General features: G+C 45.4%; 1 protein-coding gene across 3 annotated transcripts in view; it reads right to left on the bottom strand.

Moving 5' to 3' along the window:
* The window catches only part of SEC23B (SEC23 homolog B, COPII component), a 40,171-nt gene that overhangs the window by 3,110 nt on the left and 19,026 nt on the right, over window positions 1-18,035 (bottom strand). For all 3 annotated transcript variants that reach the window (XM_027118256.1, XM_027118258.1, XM_027118259.1), the window contains 8 exons: window positions 17,503-17,592; window positions 16,673-16,779; window positions 15,368-15,521; window positions 12,444-12,521; window positions 9,625-9,786; window positions 8,701-8,787; window positions 5,361-5,516; window positions 4,914-4,979 (listed from right to left, as the gene is read on the bottom strand). In XM_027118256.1, the coding sequence (XP_026974057.1) occupies window positions 4,914-4,979; window positions 5,361-5,516; window positions 8,701-8,787; window positions 9,625-9,786; window positions 12,444-12,521; window positions 15,368-15,521; window positions 16,673-16,779; window positions 17,503-17,592 (900 nt within the window). The remainder of the gene's footprint in view (window positions 1-4,913; window positions 4,980-5,360; window positions 5,517-8,700; window positions 8,788-9,624; window positions 9,787-12,443; window positions 12,522-15,367; window positions 15,522-16,672; window positions 16,780-17,502; window positions 17,593-18,035) is intronic.

Here is an 18,035-nt window from a genome sequence, read left to right as displayed (position 1 = left end):
CCAGAGAAAGATTACATTTTATCAATATTTTTCAACTGCCGAAGAAAAAGGACTGTCAGCAGAATCTTATATCCAGAGAAAATATTGTTCAGGATTGAAGAGGAAATCAAGAGATTCTCAAATGAAGGAAAACTAAGAGTCTATCACCAGAAGACTTACCCTGAAAAGAACTGCTAAAGGAAGATTTCTAAACAGAAAGGAAAAGATAAAAGAAGAAACTCTGGAGTATTAAGAAGCAATAAAGGACACAGTAAGCAAAACTACAGATAAAAATAAGAGGTTTTCCATCTTCTCTTAGATTTATAGATTATAGCTGAAGAAAAACTGTAACACTGTCTGGTGCACACAGAGGAAACATTTAACACAATTATATCATAAATGGGAGAGGGTAAAGGGACATGAAGTGAGACTGGGGTAGGTTTTCTATACTGCATTTGAACTGGTAAAAAAGATAACACCAGTAGACCATGATAAGCTAGGTACACATAATGTAATGTAATGCTCTAACATCTAGAGCAACCAAGAATAACCACTAAAAAATGCTACAAAAAGAGATATACTAAAAAAACCACTGTGAACAAGTTAAAATGGAATTATAAGGAATGTTCAAGTAACCCACAGGAAGGAAGGAAAAAGAAAACAGAGAAATGAAAAGCACAGAAAACAAAAAAATAAAATGGCAGACTTAATAAGCCCTAACGTATCAGTAACTACATTAAATATAAATGGTCCAAATAAGCAAATTTATTATGAGTTTAGCAGAGTAGATTAAAAAAATATATAATGATAGAAGCAGGTTGAAAGTTAAAGGATGGAAAGAGGTATATCATGCAAACATTAATTTTTTTGCATAAATAAAAAGAATAAAAGAAAGATAAGTGTGGGCTTTATAAAGGCCAGATAAAGTAGATAGTAGTGCAAACAAAATTACCAGAGATAGTGGGGACATCATATAATGATAAAAGGGTCAATCCACCAAAAAGAAAGGGCAATCCTAAGTGTGTATGCAACAAACAACAGAGCTGAAAAATATGTGAACAAAAACCTGACAGAACGCAAAAGAGAAACAAACTCACCATTAAGAGTTGGAAACTTCAACATCCTCTCTCAAAAACGGATAGAACTATACAGATAATCAGCAGGGATATGTAAGAACTCAACACCACCATCGACTAACAGGACTTAATTGACATTTATAGGACAATTTATCCAACAATAGCAGAACGCCTATTCAAGTGACCATGGAACATATGCCAAGACAGACCATATCCTGGGCCATAAAACAAACTTCAACAAATTTTTAAAAATTGAAATAATACAAAGTATATCCTCTAACCACAATGTAATCAAAACAGAAATCAATTAACTGAAGACAACAAGAAAATCTGTGGAAACTAAGCAATATTTCTAAATAATCCAAGAGTCAAAGAAGAACCCTCAAGAGAAATTTTAAAAGAATATATCAAATTGAATGAAAATGAAAATACAACATAATCAAAACCTGTGGGACACAGCAAAAGCAGTACTGCAGAGGGAATTAAGAGCACTAAATGCATACACTGAAGAGAAGTCTCACGTCAATAATCTAAACTCCTATCTCAAGAACCTAGAAAATGAAGGAAATAAACCTAAAGCAAGCAGAAGGAAGAAAATAAGGATTAGAGCAGATATAAATGACATTGAAAATAGACAACAGAACAAAAGGAAACAAGTATTCAGATTGGAAAGGAAGAAATGAACTGTCCCTACTTGCAGAAGACATGACTGTCTATTTTTTTGTAAAAAATCCCAAGGAATCTACCAAAAAACTCCCAAAAGTAATAAGTGACTCAGGAAGGTCACAGGATATTAGACAAGTATACAAAAATAACTTTATTTCTATATATAGATGGTTGCTGATTTATGACTTTTTGACTTTATGATGGTATAAAAGCAGTACTCATTCAGTAGAAACCATACACATTTTGAATTGTGGTCTTTTCCTAGGCTACCAACATGCAGTATGATCCTCCCCCGTGATACTGGGTGGCTCCCAGCCACACTGATCATATGGGTCAACAACCAAGACACTCACAACCATTCTGTTTTTCACTTTCAGTACAGCATTCAATAAGTTACATGAGATATTCAACACTTCATTATAAAATACGGTTAGGTGTATTAAATGCATTTTCAAGTTATGATGGATTTATTGGGATGCAATCGCCTCACAAGCTGAAGAAGATCTGTACTAGCAATGAACAACTGGACAGTGAAATTAAAAGTACAGTACCATTCACAATCACTCAAAAAAAAAAAAAAGTGAAAATACACAACACCGATGAAAGAAATAAAAATAGATTTAATAAATGTTCAGGGAATTCCCTGGTGGTCCAGTGGTTAGGACTTGGCGCTCTCACTGCCGAGGGCCCAGGTTCAATCCCTTGTCGGGGAACTAAGATCCCACAAGCTGTGCGGCATGGCCAAAAAAAAAAAAAAAAAAAAGTTTATAAGAAACCTGTACAAGGGCTTCCCTGGTAGCACAGTGGTTCAGAATCCGCCTGCCAATGCAGGGGACACGGGTTCAAGCCCTGGTCCGGGAAGAGCCCACATGCTGCAGAGCAACTAAGCCCATGCGCCACAACTACTGAGCCTGTGCTCTAGAGCCTGTGAGCCACAACTACTGGGTCCGTGCGTCTAGAGCCCATGCTCCGCAACAAGAGAAGCCACCACAATGAGAAGCCCGCGCACCGCAACGAAAAGTAGCCCCTGCTCGCCACAACTAGAGAAAGCCCGCACACAGCAACAAAGACCCAACACAGCCAAAAAAAAAAAAAAAACTGTAAACAACCCAGCTGTCCTTCAATGGGTGAATGATTAAATAAAATGCAGTATGTCTATACCACAGAATACTACTCGGCAAATAAAAAGGAACAAATTACCTATATATTTGACACTTAAATGAATCTCTAGATAAGTATGCTGAGGGAAAAGGGCCAATCCCAAAAGTTTACGTACCATGTGGTTTCATATATGTAACCGTTTTTTTTTTAAGTAAATTTATTTATTTATTTTTGGCTGTGTTGGGTCTTCGTTTCTGTGCGAGGGCTTTCTCCAGTTGCGGTGAGCAGGGGACGCTCTTCATTGCGGTGCGCAGGCCTCTCACTGTCGTGGCCTCTCCCATTGCGGAGCACAGGCTCCAGACGCGCAGGCTCAGTAGTTGTGGCTCACGGGCTTAGTTGCTCCGTGGCATGTGGGAATCTCCCCAGACCAGGGCTCAAACCCGCGTCCCCTGCATTGGCAGGCAGATTCCCAACCACTGTGCCACCAAGGAAGCCCTATGTAACCGTTTTTTAAAAATTGAAGTATAGCTGATTTACAATGTTGTGTTAACTTCTGGTGTACAGCAAAGTGATTCAGCAATACATACATACATATATTCTTTTTCATATTCTTTTCCATTATGGATTATTACAAGATATTGAATACAGTTCCCTGTGTATATAACACATGTTAACTTTTTAATGACAAAATTATAGAAATAGAAAATAGGAGATCAGGAGAGAAGTGAGCATAACTATAAAAGGGCAACATGAGAGATCCTTGTGCTGGTGGAAATGCATATCTTAATGTCCTGGTTATGATACTGTATTACAGTTTTGCAAGATGTTACCACGGGGGGGCGGGGGGACTGGGCAAAGAGCAAAGGGGATCTCTCTGTATTGTTTCATACAACTGCATATAAATTTACAATTACCTCCCAAAAAATGTTATAAGAAAACAGAATGAAAGAAAAGACTCATTTGAAGGAGACATAAATGCTAGGAATAATTAGATAAAGAAGGAAATTGGGGGCTTCCCTGGTGGCGCAGTGGTTGAGAGTCCACCTGCCGATGCAGGGGACACAGGTTCGTGCCCCGGTCCGGGAAGATCCCACATGCCGCGGAGCGGCTGGGCCCGTGAGCCATGGCCGCTGAGCCTGCGCGTCCGGAGCCTGTGCTCCGCAATGGGAGAGGCCACAACGGTGAGAGGCCCACGTACCGCAAAAAAAAAAAAAAAAAAAGGAAGGAAATTGGAGCCTAAAAAGTGAAGAGGAGGCAGAAGGAATGGTGAGCGTGAGTCCATGTGTTTGCCTTGCACTCCCGGGGGAGACAGAAGTGTGGGGACTCTGGGCAATGCCACTGTGTCTCCGAGGGAAGCACGTGGAGGCCACAGTTCAGTGTTCTGTCCTCTGGCCTGAACCTGTCAGACTCTGCTGTGTACTGCAGAAGGGGATCCACACAGGGCATGTCCCCACCCCCAGCCTACACAGAAGTCTCTAGTCCCCCCTTATCCAGGGTGGGCAGCTTCCAAGACCCCAGTGGCTGCCTCAAACCACAGGTAGAACAGAATCCTGCACGTACTAACGTTTTCCTGTACAGGTGCTAATTAATATTGGCATATACAGTGTGGAAACACTGGACAAAGATAACGCACTCCCCAGGTAGGAGGGAGCGGGAAGGTGTGAGATTTCACCAGGCTACTCAGAATGGTGTGTAATTCAAAACTAACGCATTATTTCTGGAATTTTCTGACCACAGCCGACCTCAGATAACTGAGACCTTGTAAAGCAAAAATATGTATAATGAGGATTACTATATTATTCAAAGTTTTCTTCCCAGCAAAATACCCAAGTTACTCTGTCTCTGGGCCAAAAGGGATTCAATTCAATAAATGTGTAGATTTATTTATTTATCTTTTCTTTTTCTTTTGGCCGCACCTTGCAGCTTGCAGGATCTTAGTTCCCCAACCAGGGATCGAACCCAGGCCCCGGCAGTGAAAGCTCCGAGTCCTAACCACTGGACCACCAAGGAATTCCCCAATTTGTAGAATTTAAAAACAAGTTTTTAAAAAAGCAGCCTGGCCTCCTCCTCAAATACCTGACAATTACTCACCTGTCCCCAAGCATACAGGTTATTGTGTGTCTGAGATGGATTCACTTTGGACAAAAGGAAGCGAGCCTTTAAAAAAAAAACGAGAGAGAGATTTAGATTTAAAGATTAAAAGTGGCATTAATATTAGTGTAATAGAAAAAAAGTTTTTACATTTTTTTTGTTAAATTAGAAACTTTTTACCACATAGGAACCCATTTCTTTAGTTTAAGCCCAAAGCTTCTCCATTTATTAGGGTTCCTGAAACATGAAGTGTATTTCATTCTGGCAATCCTCTACCTTACACCAACATATTCTGACCACTCATTTAAAAAGAAGTCATATTTGGAAGCTGACCTGTATGTCAGTTTATGTCACCATATAAGATACGAACCAGGCAGTTTGGATTTATAGCCATGAGAATGCATAATAAAGCCAACAGAGCATCAGGGCCGGGCTGGGCTCGCTCACCTGGCTGCCTCCGTGCTCCGTGTTGATGTACCGCGGCATGGGGAAGCGCGTGTGCAGGATCTCCTGGGCATCGTCCAGGGGTGCCTGCAGAAGGTGCTTGAAGTTTTCGTACTCAGGCATGTCCTGGTAGCCCGCTTTCTGCCACTGGGCTATGGTCTACACCAAAACAAAGAAATCAAAACTACCGTGGAGGTGCTGTGATGACAACCTTCTCTGACGCCCCTGACATTCTAACGTCCCACCCAGAACTTGTTTCCAGTGACGAAGTCTTCTGTCGAGAGAGATGAGTGTCCGAGGGGAGCCATGTGGAGCTGTCCAGGAGCATGAGTAAGCCGAGCACTGCGTCCACGACACTGCCACCTACACAGTCCCGCCAGAAATGTCAGTGCCCACCACACCTCCCCTCCCCTTTCTAACTGTACTGACAAACACCCCGGATCGGGTGCCCCAAGGAGCCCTGGGCTCCCCTGCTTTCCACCTCCCCCGCTATCACTCGGTCTAGCCCTCACGTCCTCACCACCCCTGGTAGGGAACGGGGTTTGCCGGCTTCCTATACAGACTCCACTGTCCTTTCTTTTTCCTGGTGGTACAATTCTCACGCCCTCCTCCAGGGCTCGGCAGTCCCACGGGCGGGTGGGACCGACTCCACCCCAACCCCTGCTCCCCTGGGCCCCAAGCCTCTTGGTGGTGGAGATAAACTATAAGAATCAAAGCATGTGTGTTAATTAGGCAACAAGCAGAAGGCAATACACCAAAGTGTGGAGGGGAAAGACTGTCTCCCCAACTAAACATGGTGTCTCAATCCTTCTTTCATTCCCGTCAGCAACTGTGTTAGGAAACACACCTTAATCACGCCGGAAATGAAGAAATACTCACTGACTGATTAATATATCTTTATAACTAAACGGAAGTGCTTTCACATGTTACTTGGGGGATACTAAAAAAGAAAGCAATGGAGAAAGAAAATGGAGTAAGAAGACGTAAGAAGTGAGGAATGTGTTCTGGAAACAGAACTGCTGTCAGGAGACCAGCCTGCTCTCACCTCCGCCGCGGTGCCCGTGCCGTTTCCCAGGTCTTAATTTCTGACTGGCTGGTGGCGTGGAGGGAATGCCCATCGGCTTGCTTGGGACCAAGAGTTCATAAGAACCCCTGCAATCAGAAGGCTTAGGACTTTTAAAGGGCGAGAGCAAGGTCATCTGCCTTCATCTTTAGAACCTATCCCTTGCACACAGAAGGTGCTCAATCAACGTGTAAAGGAACAGGATAGCGGCTGTAGTCAGAGATGTCTATAAGGGATGAGCTGAAGACACAGGAAGCTCCTGAAGGCATCAGTGGGAACAGCAGCTGGTCGGTCACCCAGCCTTAAGTCTAGGACCACTACTGACGACCTGGCACCTGTGGCCAAGTGGCTAGCAGAGTGGCTGTTAATACGCTGAAAACAGTTTAAAGTTATAAAATGCCTGTTAGTATTAGAAAAACCATTTCTTTCTAGGGCATTAAAGAATGCTGAAACACAATTTACATCTTTTCAGGACATTTGAAATCACTTCTAATATACAGACATCAGGAAGTCAAGTCAGTTGTTAAAGCAATGTACTAAAGGTAAAAAATGTACAATAGACAAAAAAGAGAATATATCCATGAATATAACACTCAGTTAAAGGATTTTCTCCTGAGGAGCCATTCCTTTCCTTAGGGCATGAACCTCTTTGAGAAAGAAATGCATGCCGCCCTGAACACCATCCACAGCCATCCTAGGGATCCACAGACCTGGCGTAAGGTTCACTGGGCCACATTATCTCAGAGAAAAAACTCTAGTCGCAAACTTAGCAGTATTTACTAGTGACTCTAACATAACTCTGAAAGGACAGTGTGAATATAAAAAGCTTACTGACGAAAAGTAAACTGATCTTGCCTGACAACTCAGAAAGCAATAAATCATAGTGATTTAAAAGGACCACCTGAAAAACAGTATGGAGGTTTCTCAAAAAACTAAAAACAGAACTACCATATGACCCAGCAATTCTACTCTCCTGGGTATATATCCGTAAAAAACAAAAACACTAAATCGAAAAGACACATGCACCCCAATTTTCATAGCGGCATTACTTGTAATTGCCAAGATATGGAAGCAACCTAAGTGTCCATCAACAGATGAATGGATAAAGAAAATATGGTAGATATATAAATGGAATACTACTCAGCCATAAAAAAGAATGAAAATTTGCCATCTGCAACAACATGGATGGACCTAGACGGTATTCTGCTAAGTGAAATAAGTCAGACAAAGACAAATACTGTATGATATCACTTACATGTGGAATCTGAAAAATATAACTAGTGATGTAACAAAAAACAAGCAGACTCACAGGTATAGAGAACAAACGAGTGGTCTGTGGAGTGGGGGGCAGTGTATATACAGGTGGGGGAGTGGGAGGTACAAACTACTGGCTCAAGGATGTGTTGTACAACATGAGAAAAGTAACCTTTAAAAAGTGTATAGGATTTCCCTGGTGGCGCAGTGGTTGAGAGTCAGCCTGCTGATGCAGGGGACACGGGCTTGTGCCCCAGTCCGGGAAGATCCCACATGCCGCGGAGCGGCTGGGCCCGTGATCCATGGCCGCTGAGCCTGCGCGTCCAGAGCCTGTGCTCCGCAACGGGAGAGGCCACAACAGTGAGAGGCCCACGTACCACAAAAAAAAACAAAAAAGAAAAACAGTGTATAAAAATTAGGGAATTCCCTGGTGGTTAGGACTCCACGCTTTCACTGCCGAGGGCACAGGTTCAATCCCTGATCGGGGAATTAAGATCTCGCAAGCCTTGCAGCATGGCCAAAAAAAAAAAAAAAAAAAAAAAAAGCTGCATAAAAAATAAAAAAAATAAAAGAACAACCTGACGTTTACATATAGCAAGTAATATTAAAATTACTAAATATACAAATACCAGGGCTTCCCTGGTGGCGCAGTGGTTGAGAGTCCGCCTGCCAATGCAGGGGACACGGGTTCGTGCCCCGGTCCGGGAAGATCCCGCATGCCGTGGAGTGGCTGCACCCGTGAGCCATGGCCGCTGAGCCTGTGTGCCCGGAGCCTGTGCTCTGCAACGGGAGAGGCCACAGCAGTGAGAGGCCCGCGTACCACAAAAATAAATAAATAAATAAATAAATATACAAATACCACCTTTTTCCCGGGTCCTGAAAAGAAATTTTATTCACTAGCATAAAAGCCACTATACTCATTACAATAAACTGTGGGTTTTCTAAGCCCAAATTCTTTTTTCAAATGTCATAAAATTAGTAAATTAGTAAAAAATGATAGTAAGAAAGAAATTAACTTCATCTTACCTCACCAAGATAAATGACAATTTGGAAGAATGTGTCCATCAGCAAAATTCTGTCAGCTAGAATGCTGCTACTGTCCAAGAGCACAGGCTGAAGCAAAAGGGAGAGATGGCATGGGTCTTCCCTCGGTGTCCACACGGCCACCCGCCAACCCCACACCCAGCCGGGAGGGTCTCATCTTCGTGCCAAATTCCCACATTCTGCTCCCTGACTAGGCAGTTCTAGATTCCAACTTTGTAGAAAACACAGGCTCCAAATAATCCCTCATCAACTAGGAAGTGAGATGAATGTTATTATCTTTCGCTCTAGGAACCAGAAATAATTCCAAATTTTCTCAGTTTTGTGCTAGAAATATATTCTATCAGAGACACATTTCTCTCAAATCTACTGCTGTAGATGACAGAGAACTCCAATGCCTACATGAAAAAGAACATCCTTTAATACAAATTTTAAAGTTTCCTACAAAATACATTTGACTATGACTTTTATTTCAATAAGAAAAGTAACTTAAACTTACATTCATTAAGCAAAATTTGAAAATTTCTACTCAAGAACAACAAATATTGAAATTTTGGTTTATTTCCTTATAGTTTTTAATTCTTACAGGCTTTAAAAAAGTCATAATTTAGGAAAGTTTCTACTTTTTTATTTAACATAAGGATTTATTTTATTATGTTACATAAACTTTGTGAATATTTCTTAGATTACTTAATTTTCCTGCTATTGAACATTTAAATTGTTTTCTAATTATACACGTCCTATGACTTTTTCCTATGCACATTTTTTTAATACTCAGAAACAATGTTAAATTACTATAAAGACTCAAAGTTTTCTTTTTTACAGTTTGGCTCTAAGAGTAAACGTGCTAGAAAAAAGTCTGTATTAGGTGATTCCAACTGTGGGAGAAGCACTCACAGCGGCCCTTACCTCTGGCGGCCCGTGGAAGGAATAGGAGTAGAGGATGGGCTGGATCATGATAAGGGACTGGGTTAGGTCCTGTCGGGCAAAGTGGTGTCGATAATACGACGACTCATCAGGGCTGTTGTTGAAGACTTGAAGAAACGGAGACCTCCTCAGATGGAACATGAACTGCATTTACAGAGAAAAAGACAAATGCACACAGCTGTCACCTTCCTAGACACCCAGAGAGCAGACCTGCCCCCGCCCTGGAAACAGGAGAACCCAGCCCTTAGGAACAAGGCCTCTGGGTTCAATGAACCAGAGTGGAATGGCAGCCCCGGGGGCCAGGGAGGAGGGAGGGGAGAGCTGCTGTTTAATGGTACAGAGTTCAGTTTCATGAGATGAGAAAGTTCTCGAGATTCCCTGCTCAACAATCAGACATACGTAACACTATACCACACTGCACACTTAAACGGTTAAGGTGGTCAATTTTATGTTATCGGGTTTTCACTACAATTAGAAATAAACATAATTTTTAGAAAAAGAGGAGGCCCTCTGGGCATGTCAAAGCTTCTGCATGAAAGAGGCAAGGCAAAGCACTGCTTTCTGGAGTCACCGGGCCAGGTCGCAGAGCAGAGTTTCTGCTCTGAAGAGGTCACAGTCCAGTGCGGAAAAGGCGCATTCAGGGCCCCAGCGCAGGAAAGTCCTGGCATGATGGGGTGAGGGTGGAGGTGCAGCAGGAGCGTCCCCAAAGCCACTGGGGCCTAAAAGACGTGCGAGAAGAAGTCAGAGGCAGCGGAGGGACGCCAGGCACAGTGACAGCACAGGAGAGGGCAGAGTGCTGAGACAGAGGCAGAGCGCTGGGAGTGAGGAGCTCAAGGGAGAAAAGGCCAGGAGTCACCACTGCAGACAGAGATGCATTCCTTCCAGCCCCCAAGGAGCAGGGGGGGAGAGCAGCTGTTAGCTCATGCTAAAAAGCTGCCAGAAGATGAAAATGACCTGCCTTGAGAAGTACAAAGCTTCCTGAGAAGGACTTCCCTGGTGGCACAGTGGTTAAGAATCCGCCTGCCAATGCAGGGGACACAGGTTGATCCCTGGTCCAGGAAGATCCCACATGCTGCAGAGCAACTAAGCCCGTGCTCCACAACTACTGAGCCCGCGCGCCTAGAGCCTGTGCTCCACAACAAGAGAAGCCACTGTAATGAGAAGCCCGCGCACCGCAACGAAGAGTAACCCCCGCTCGCCGCAACTAGAGAAAGCCCGTGTACAGCTCTGAAGACCCAATGCAGACAAAAATAAAACAAACAAAGCTTCCTGAGAAGCTTTTAAATATAATGAATTGTAGGTTCCTAAATTATGACCCAGGCTGATACTCGGCACATCCTACGTACAGGGCACAGAGCGCTGGACAAGAATGATCGAGTCCCCCGACAAGCCACAAGGAAAGCTCTCTTACCACCCCTAGTTCACAGGCAAGGAGACTGAGGGGCTGGCAACTTGCCCAACACCCCTCGCCACTGAGCGGTAGGGCCAGCCTCTGCTCCAGGCTGCCTGGCTCTGGACCTCTATGCTAGACGCTTCAACAGAAAGAATCTAAGAAATCATTTAAATTTGGTGGTTTTCAAACTGCCCTCCGAGCCTTAGCGGATCCTCGGGGCCCAGGGGTGCAGGTCACCACGTCTGTCTGCTCTCTGTGCTGGCTGTTGAGAGGCTCCTCTTGAAGAAAAGATTCCCCGGCTTTAGAAAGACTGCATGCCACTTCCCAGACCAACTCCATCCTTCTGAAGAGGTTCGGGACCTCATCCAAGACCGGCAGCAACACATCCAGCAATGGAACCCGGTTCAGCCCTGACCCTGGCTGGGCCCGGCCTCTTTCCACAGCACTGTCCAGCCTCAACTGCTCGGGCACAGGACAGACAGGCACACGGCGGGGACTGCAGAGCCCTACTCTGGGCTGAGCGTCCAGTGAGGAGACCTCTGAAGCCCCCTCCCTTAGCCCTGAGTCCAAGCTGTACAAGTTCATGACTGAGGCCTGCGTCCACTTGCCAAATCGAGTATTCAAAAAGGTAATACCTGATGGAGTACCAAAGTCCTAACAAGTTCACTTAAGATTGAGAGTTTGCTTCTTCCTACTTATTCCTCATTAAGGCATCCTTGAGGGAGGAGGGGAAAAAGGTTGAGTCTGCCTCCAGTTCTGGGGAAGCTGCACCTGTGAGGGCCCCGACCCGCACACCCCAGGCCCAGCTGCGGAGCTGGCTCCTGGCCGCCAAGCCAAACAGGTGCCTGGCCCGCGGCGGACCCGGGGTCAGCCAGCCTCACCCCTGAAGCGGAGCTGAGCCCCAGCTGCCACACTTACAGACGAGGGTAGAGCCTCAGAAAAGGCAGCACCCAGACCCCCGGCTGTGGTGCCTCGCTCCACCACCCCCTCCCGGCTCTGAACGGTTCCACACACCTGGTCCCCGTCATGCACGGGTCTTCACAGTCACGACGCAGCACAGCCACTACAGACACGTCAACAACGTCTACCATGGTAACTGCGGTCTCATTTTGCTGCGTTTATGTTCACGGGTGACCGTCCACCCAGAACTTCTACAAATCAGAGGTCGCGTTGTGGCCTCAAAGCAACAATCCTGTTTTGCCTTCTCCCCAAAGTCTGTGCACCTGCTCTCTGCATGTCACCTGCGTCTTCCGTGGGGCTCAGGCACTGTCTGGCCTTGAACTGAACGACCTCATCACCTCCAAATGGAGTCTCAAAACACACAGAGTCCTGACTTGACCCTGAGAGCAGCGAGTTTTATTTCTATCACTTTCTTCTTTAGTTATTTTAAAAAACATGTATTACTTACCTGAGGATATAGAGAGAAGGAATCTGATAACCTAAAAGATGCGGGGTCTTCTTTGGTATATTGTCCAAACTTCTGACACTATTGAGAGAAAATAGAAAAAGAAAAACACAAAAAACCTAAGTGAGTGTCACCTGAGAACTCCCTGGAGTAGGAGGGCCATGCCCCACTCTCAGCTCCGCCCCTGCCTGCCCGAGTTCCAGCCCAGCCCCCCCCAACACCCAGGGGATGTTAAATGCAGATCTGGGGGCAGAGGTGCTGAAGGCCCCACGTTCTAAGCAGCTTCCAGGCGATGCCGGCTGAGGCTGCTCCAACAGCGAGGGGCTAGAGAAGCCTTCTCAAGCGCCTGTTCCATAAGAAAATCCTCCAGGACTCTGACATCCTAGCAGTTACAGACAGGCCTAATGTTCTATTATTCTACAACTTCATTTTCTTCCTCCTCTCACAGGCAAATCTCTGAACATTTTCTCTTCCTGCCTTTATTTCCTCTTCATGTCATACTTCATTTCACCAGGGAGGCAGATGCCCACCATCTAAAGAGAGCTCATCTCTGGGAGTGACCCTCTTCCGACCGCATCCTTGCACAGACCTCACCTTCCTCAACTCCCTGCCACCATGAGCCATGGACTCCCCAAACCTCCTGACCCCTCCTTCAGCCGCTGCAGCAGTGCCTTCCTACATCCTGTCACCTCTCCGACTGATTTTCTTTGCCTCATCCGACAGCCCGTCTCCCTACCTCCTCCTGACGACAGTGGGTTCCTCCGAGGTTAGTTCCTGGCCCTCTGCTCCCATCCTCCTTGCCTTGGCTACACACGACATGACGGCCAGGCCACAGTCACCCAAATCCCTCCCCCACATGCAGTGCTGACCTCCGACCCGAGCTCCTGTCAGGACCTATCCTAACTACAGGGTGGCTTTCCTTGGACATGCAAGTTCACATTCAAAATAAATTAAACTAGTACATTAGAAAAGGGGATTTCCCTCCCTCCCCCCTCACAGCTGCTCTCCTTTCCTATTTCCCACTGCTCCATCATTCTTGCAGTTGCCCACACTTAAAACTTGAGTTAGCGTTGATGTTTTTCTTTTTTTCTTTTTTCCGGTACGCGGGTCTCTCTCACTGTTGTGGCCTCTCCCGTTGCAGAACACAGGCTCCGGACGCGCAGGCTCAGCGGCCATGGCTCACGGGCCCAGCCGCTCCGCGGCATGTGGGATCTTCCCAGACCGGGTCACGAACCCGTGTCCCCTGCATCGGCAGGTGGACTCTCAACCACTGCGCCACCAGGGAAGCCCAATGTTTTTCATTTTTGATTCCACGTACAGTTCGACCAAGTTTGGTCAATTCTTCTCTCGGCACACAGCCTGATTCCAAAGCTTCTCTCCCCTCCAACTGTACCACTGCCACCTTGGTCTCAGCTCCCTGGAGCCGGTGAAATCCTCCGCTGGCCTCCGTAACAGCAGCCCTTTCGCCCTCCGATTTACCTTATACAGGGACGGTGAATGCAGTGTGAACACAGCGTCATGCTGCTCTCAAGTCCCCGCCTAAGAACCACACTTAACCCTTCCCCCCTAACACCCAGGCAGAGACTTCACTTTACAGTCAAGGCACTGCTCAAGCAACCTGCACCTGCACTGCTGCTCCCCCACCGTAGTCACTGGTCACCTGTGACAGCGGCCTCTCCAGGGTCCCCAGCATGAACTGAATGCCCAGCTCCATCCCACAGGCTTGTGGGTGCTGGGTCCTCCACCTGGCAAGCCTTGCCTTCTACTCCCTTTAAAAAGACTTGACTCAAGGCTCACTTCCCACCAGAAGCCTTCGCCAACCACTTGGACTCTCTGCTCAATTTCAAATTACGTTTGCAATGCTGACATTCCCTGAAAAAATGATTCTGTGGGACAGCAAGGGCACACATAGGGCTAAACAAAGTTAAATAAGTTTTGTTACTGTGCTTTTCAGGACCTTTGATCACTAACACGTGCTGTGAATTTACAAACGGTAAGATCATAAGGTATCTCAATTATTGATTTATTGCTTCGTGTCTCCAAACTTACCCTTTTCGCCGGCTGTGAGATGGATCTGGGGCCCTTAAATATTTTTCCCCTGCCAGGGCACTACGTTAGGCTTGGTCAGCGGATGGTTGCAGCGTCTTCACGCAGCACTGGCGCCTGCAGCCCCCCAGCCCCGTGCGCCCCTGCTGAGACGCCTCCTGGTGAACGGTTTTCTCGGTGCCACAGAGGGTGAATTTCTACTAAGTTCCTCCAGCAGGCACCACGGCAATGTCTCTGCTCTAAGAGACCCAACGAGCCATGGCCCTGCCCCACATGGGGCTCCATCAGCCCTGGGAGGATGCGGGTCTTACTGGGGTGCTCTACCTCAGCCTGGAAGTAGCACCCCTCGGATATACTATCCTGTATCCTTCGGACTTCTCTTTACCTCTTACTAGCCAATCCCTCATTATTCTAATCCCCTGTTGTGACACTAATTCTTTATATAACACTCCCCCCGTTTAAACTACCGCGTGGCTTCTCTCTCCTGATTAGACCCAGAATGACACATCAGGCATCTCCTCACAGTCACTGGGCCATGGACCCCTACTTCCCCCCAAACCCTCCAAGATCTAGAGGGAAAACAGAGAACCACAGGATACACAGGGACTCATCTAAGTCAACCCACACACACTCAGATTTGTACCATTACATAAACGGCCTGTGTGTGGTGTTTCTTCCCAACTGTAACATGAGCCCTTGGGGGAGATGCATATTTAACACTTCTTTTACATCATTCTCAGAACGCCTGGTGTTTGGCATGAGGTAAGCCACTGATAAAATTCTTATTTACTGGCTGTATAAAATAATAGGTTTAAACAACAGTTTTCTCAAAAGTAGACCAGAGACCAAGATTGAACGTAGTGCCACTGTCCCCAGCTTACCAGTCGGATAAGCTGTCGGTCCAGCCACCGGAGCACATCCGGCCCCTCCTCCGACTCCGCTCGGAACACTCCCAGCCGCGCCATCAGGACCGCTGCAGCCTCCTGGTCAAATGCTGCTTCGATGTGTTTGAGCTGACTCTGTGCATCTGCCCAACTGACCATTCCAGAGTGAGTGCTGTGCTTGCATGCGGGAGAGGCCTGAGAGCCAGCTCTCCAATAAGACACAGACATGGATACATGACAAAGGTGTGTGTGTATGTGTGTGTGTGTGCGCGCGCGTGCGCACATAATCTGTTCCTGTATTTTTACACACACACACACACACACACACACACACACACACAATGGAATATTACTCAGCCATGAAAAAGTATGCAATTCTGCCGTTTGCAACAACATGAATGGACATGGAGAATATTATGCTTAGTGAAATAAGTCAGACAGAGAAAGACAAGTACTAAATACTCTATGTTACCACTTATATGTGGAATCTAAAAAATGAAACAAACGAATATAACAAAACAGAAACAGACTCACAAATATAGAGAACAAATTAGTGGTTACCAGTGGGGAGAGGGAAGGGGAGAGGGGCATAAGAGGTAAAAACTACTACGTATAAAATAAATAAGTTAAAAGAATATACTGTACAGCATAGAGAATATAGCCAACATTTTGTAATAACTTTAAATGGAGTATAAACTATAAAAGTTTCAAACCACTAATATGATACACCTAAAACTAATATAATATTGTAAATCAACTATACTTCCAAAAAACTTTTTTTTCAAAATAAAATAAAATAAAATAAAATGAATGAGGTAGAGGCTTTTATGCACTGACATGGAAGGTGTCCTTGACACATTCTTGCGAAAATCTTATGAATATCTTCACATAAGCCATCATGTATATAATATACACACGTCTATAACTGCATAGAAATGGGATTGTGAAGTTACATGTCACATGTCAGTACAGTGATAGCATTTTACCTCTGGGGAGAGTGGGAGAAACCCATTCTTTACATACTTATGTGCTGCCTGAATCTTTTATAAGGAGGGTATATTTATGGGTCACTTATTTCATAAATAATGAAAAATGACTTTTAATGAACTTATTCCTACTGAAAGGAGAGTCTTCTAAGCCGGCAGTGCCTCCTCCTCGTCCTGGTCTGATCAAATGAGCCAGTGAGGGCTGGTGAGAACCATTCACTCAGCGGAATCACAAGAGATAAACTACTAGATGTTAGACTCTCTCTCCATAGCAAAAAGCCAGAGGTTCAGCGGAGAGGAAGCCGGGGCCACTCACTTGCGGGCGATGGTAGTCACGCGGATGCGCCGCTGGGTGCTGGAGTGCTGATAGTGCGTGACGAACTGGATGGCGCCGCGGCCCCCCTGCGGGATCGGGGCGTTGTGCTGCAGGATGAGAGGCCAGCACCCATTACTGTCACCACATGACCCCACACAAGCGGTCACAGAGCCTGTGCACTCGTCCTAAGACAACTGACATGGCGGTGACCACAAGATTCTTGATGCGTTCTGAATGGTCCACTTAAATTCGGGGCATTTCACTGTTTGCAACTTTCACCTCAAAAAAGAGAACCATATGGAAATAAATACTGAACGTGAGTTGATATACACGTTGAAGGGTTTAGGGATGAAAGACACTGGTGACTGCAATTTGCTTCGAAATGCATCCAAACACAATGAATTGGGGAATGGCTAGATGTGTAACAAATCAAACAGAGCAAAATGTTAGTTAGAGAACCTGAGTGGTTGATACTTGGGTATTCACTGTACAAATCCTACTTATCATTCTATACATTTGAATTTTAAAAAATAAAATACTGGGGAAAAACTGACACACTCAAAAATTCACCAACATTATGATGGCTGGCAAAAGCCATTCCTCTTCTGATGACCTTATCAGTTCAACAACAAATTGACAAAAGCAGTTTGCTGTCTGAGTCTGACCATACCCTGGAAGGAATAAAAAAGATGATGTCAGACTAAGATCAGGCTAAACACAAGCCCAAAGTAGCATCACTTTGTGGAGAAAGAAACCGGAGGCCACCAGTCTGTAACAAATCAGAAAACACAACATTGAGACGCAACTATTCATGAAAAAATGCAGCCCACCTGACTGACTACTTCAAAGTAGATGCCGAGCGTAGACGTGGGATCCAGGCCACAGATTTTCCACTGACTCGTGCCACCAACACCAAGCTCCTAGGGGAGAGAACAGGGATTAAAAAGAAATGAAACAAAAAAGATGCTCCTGTGATTACCTGCTGATGAAAAGCACTGACTCTGAGAACGGCAGGTCCCTTAGAATATCTCATTCCAAATGAAAATTTAAATTTCGGGACTTCCCTGGTGTTCCTGTGGGTAGGACTCTGCACTTTCACTGCAGGGGGCGCGGGTCCCATCCCTGGTCGGGGAACTAAGATCCCGCATGCCAGGCAGTGCGGCCAAAAAAAGAAAAAAAAAATTTTTTTTTTAATTTCACTGAAAAAAGTACAATTACAGACCAGAATAAAGTTTAACATTTATTACAGTACTTTACAATTAGGCTTTTTATACTGGCACTCTGGTCAGTTTTCATTACGTCGTTGAGCTTTATCTACACACACACACACACACACACACACACACACACACACACACACACA

Source organism: Aethalodelphis obliquidens, unplaced genomic scaffold (assembly GCF_003676395.1).
Source record: "Aethalodelphis obliquidens isolate GAN/ISIS:26980383/991018 unplaced genomic scaffold, ASM367639v1 scaffold18, whole genome shotgun sequence".
Classification (NCBI taxonomy): Eukaryota; Metazoa; Chordata; class Mammalia; order Artiodactyla; family Delphinidae; genus Aethalodelphis; species Aethalodelphis obliquidens.
Note: the sequence above shows the minus strand (reverse complement) of the source record. Positions and strands in the feature narration are given on the sequence as shown.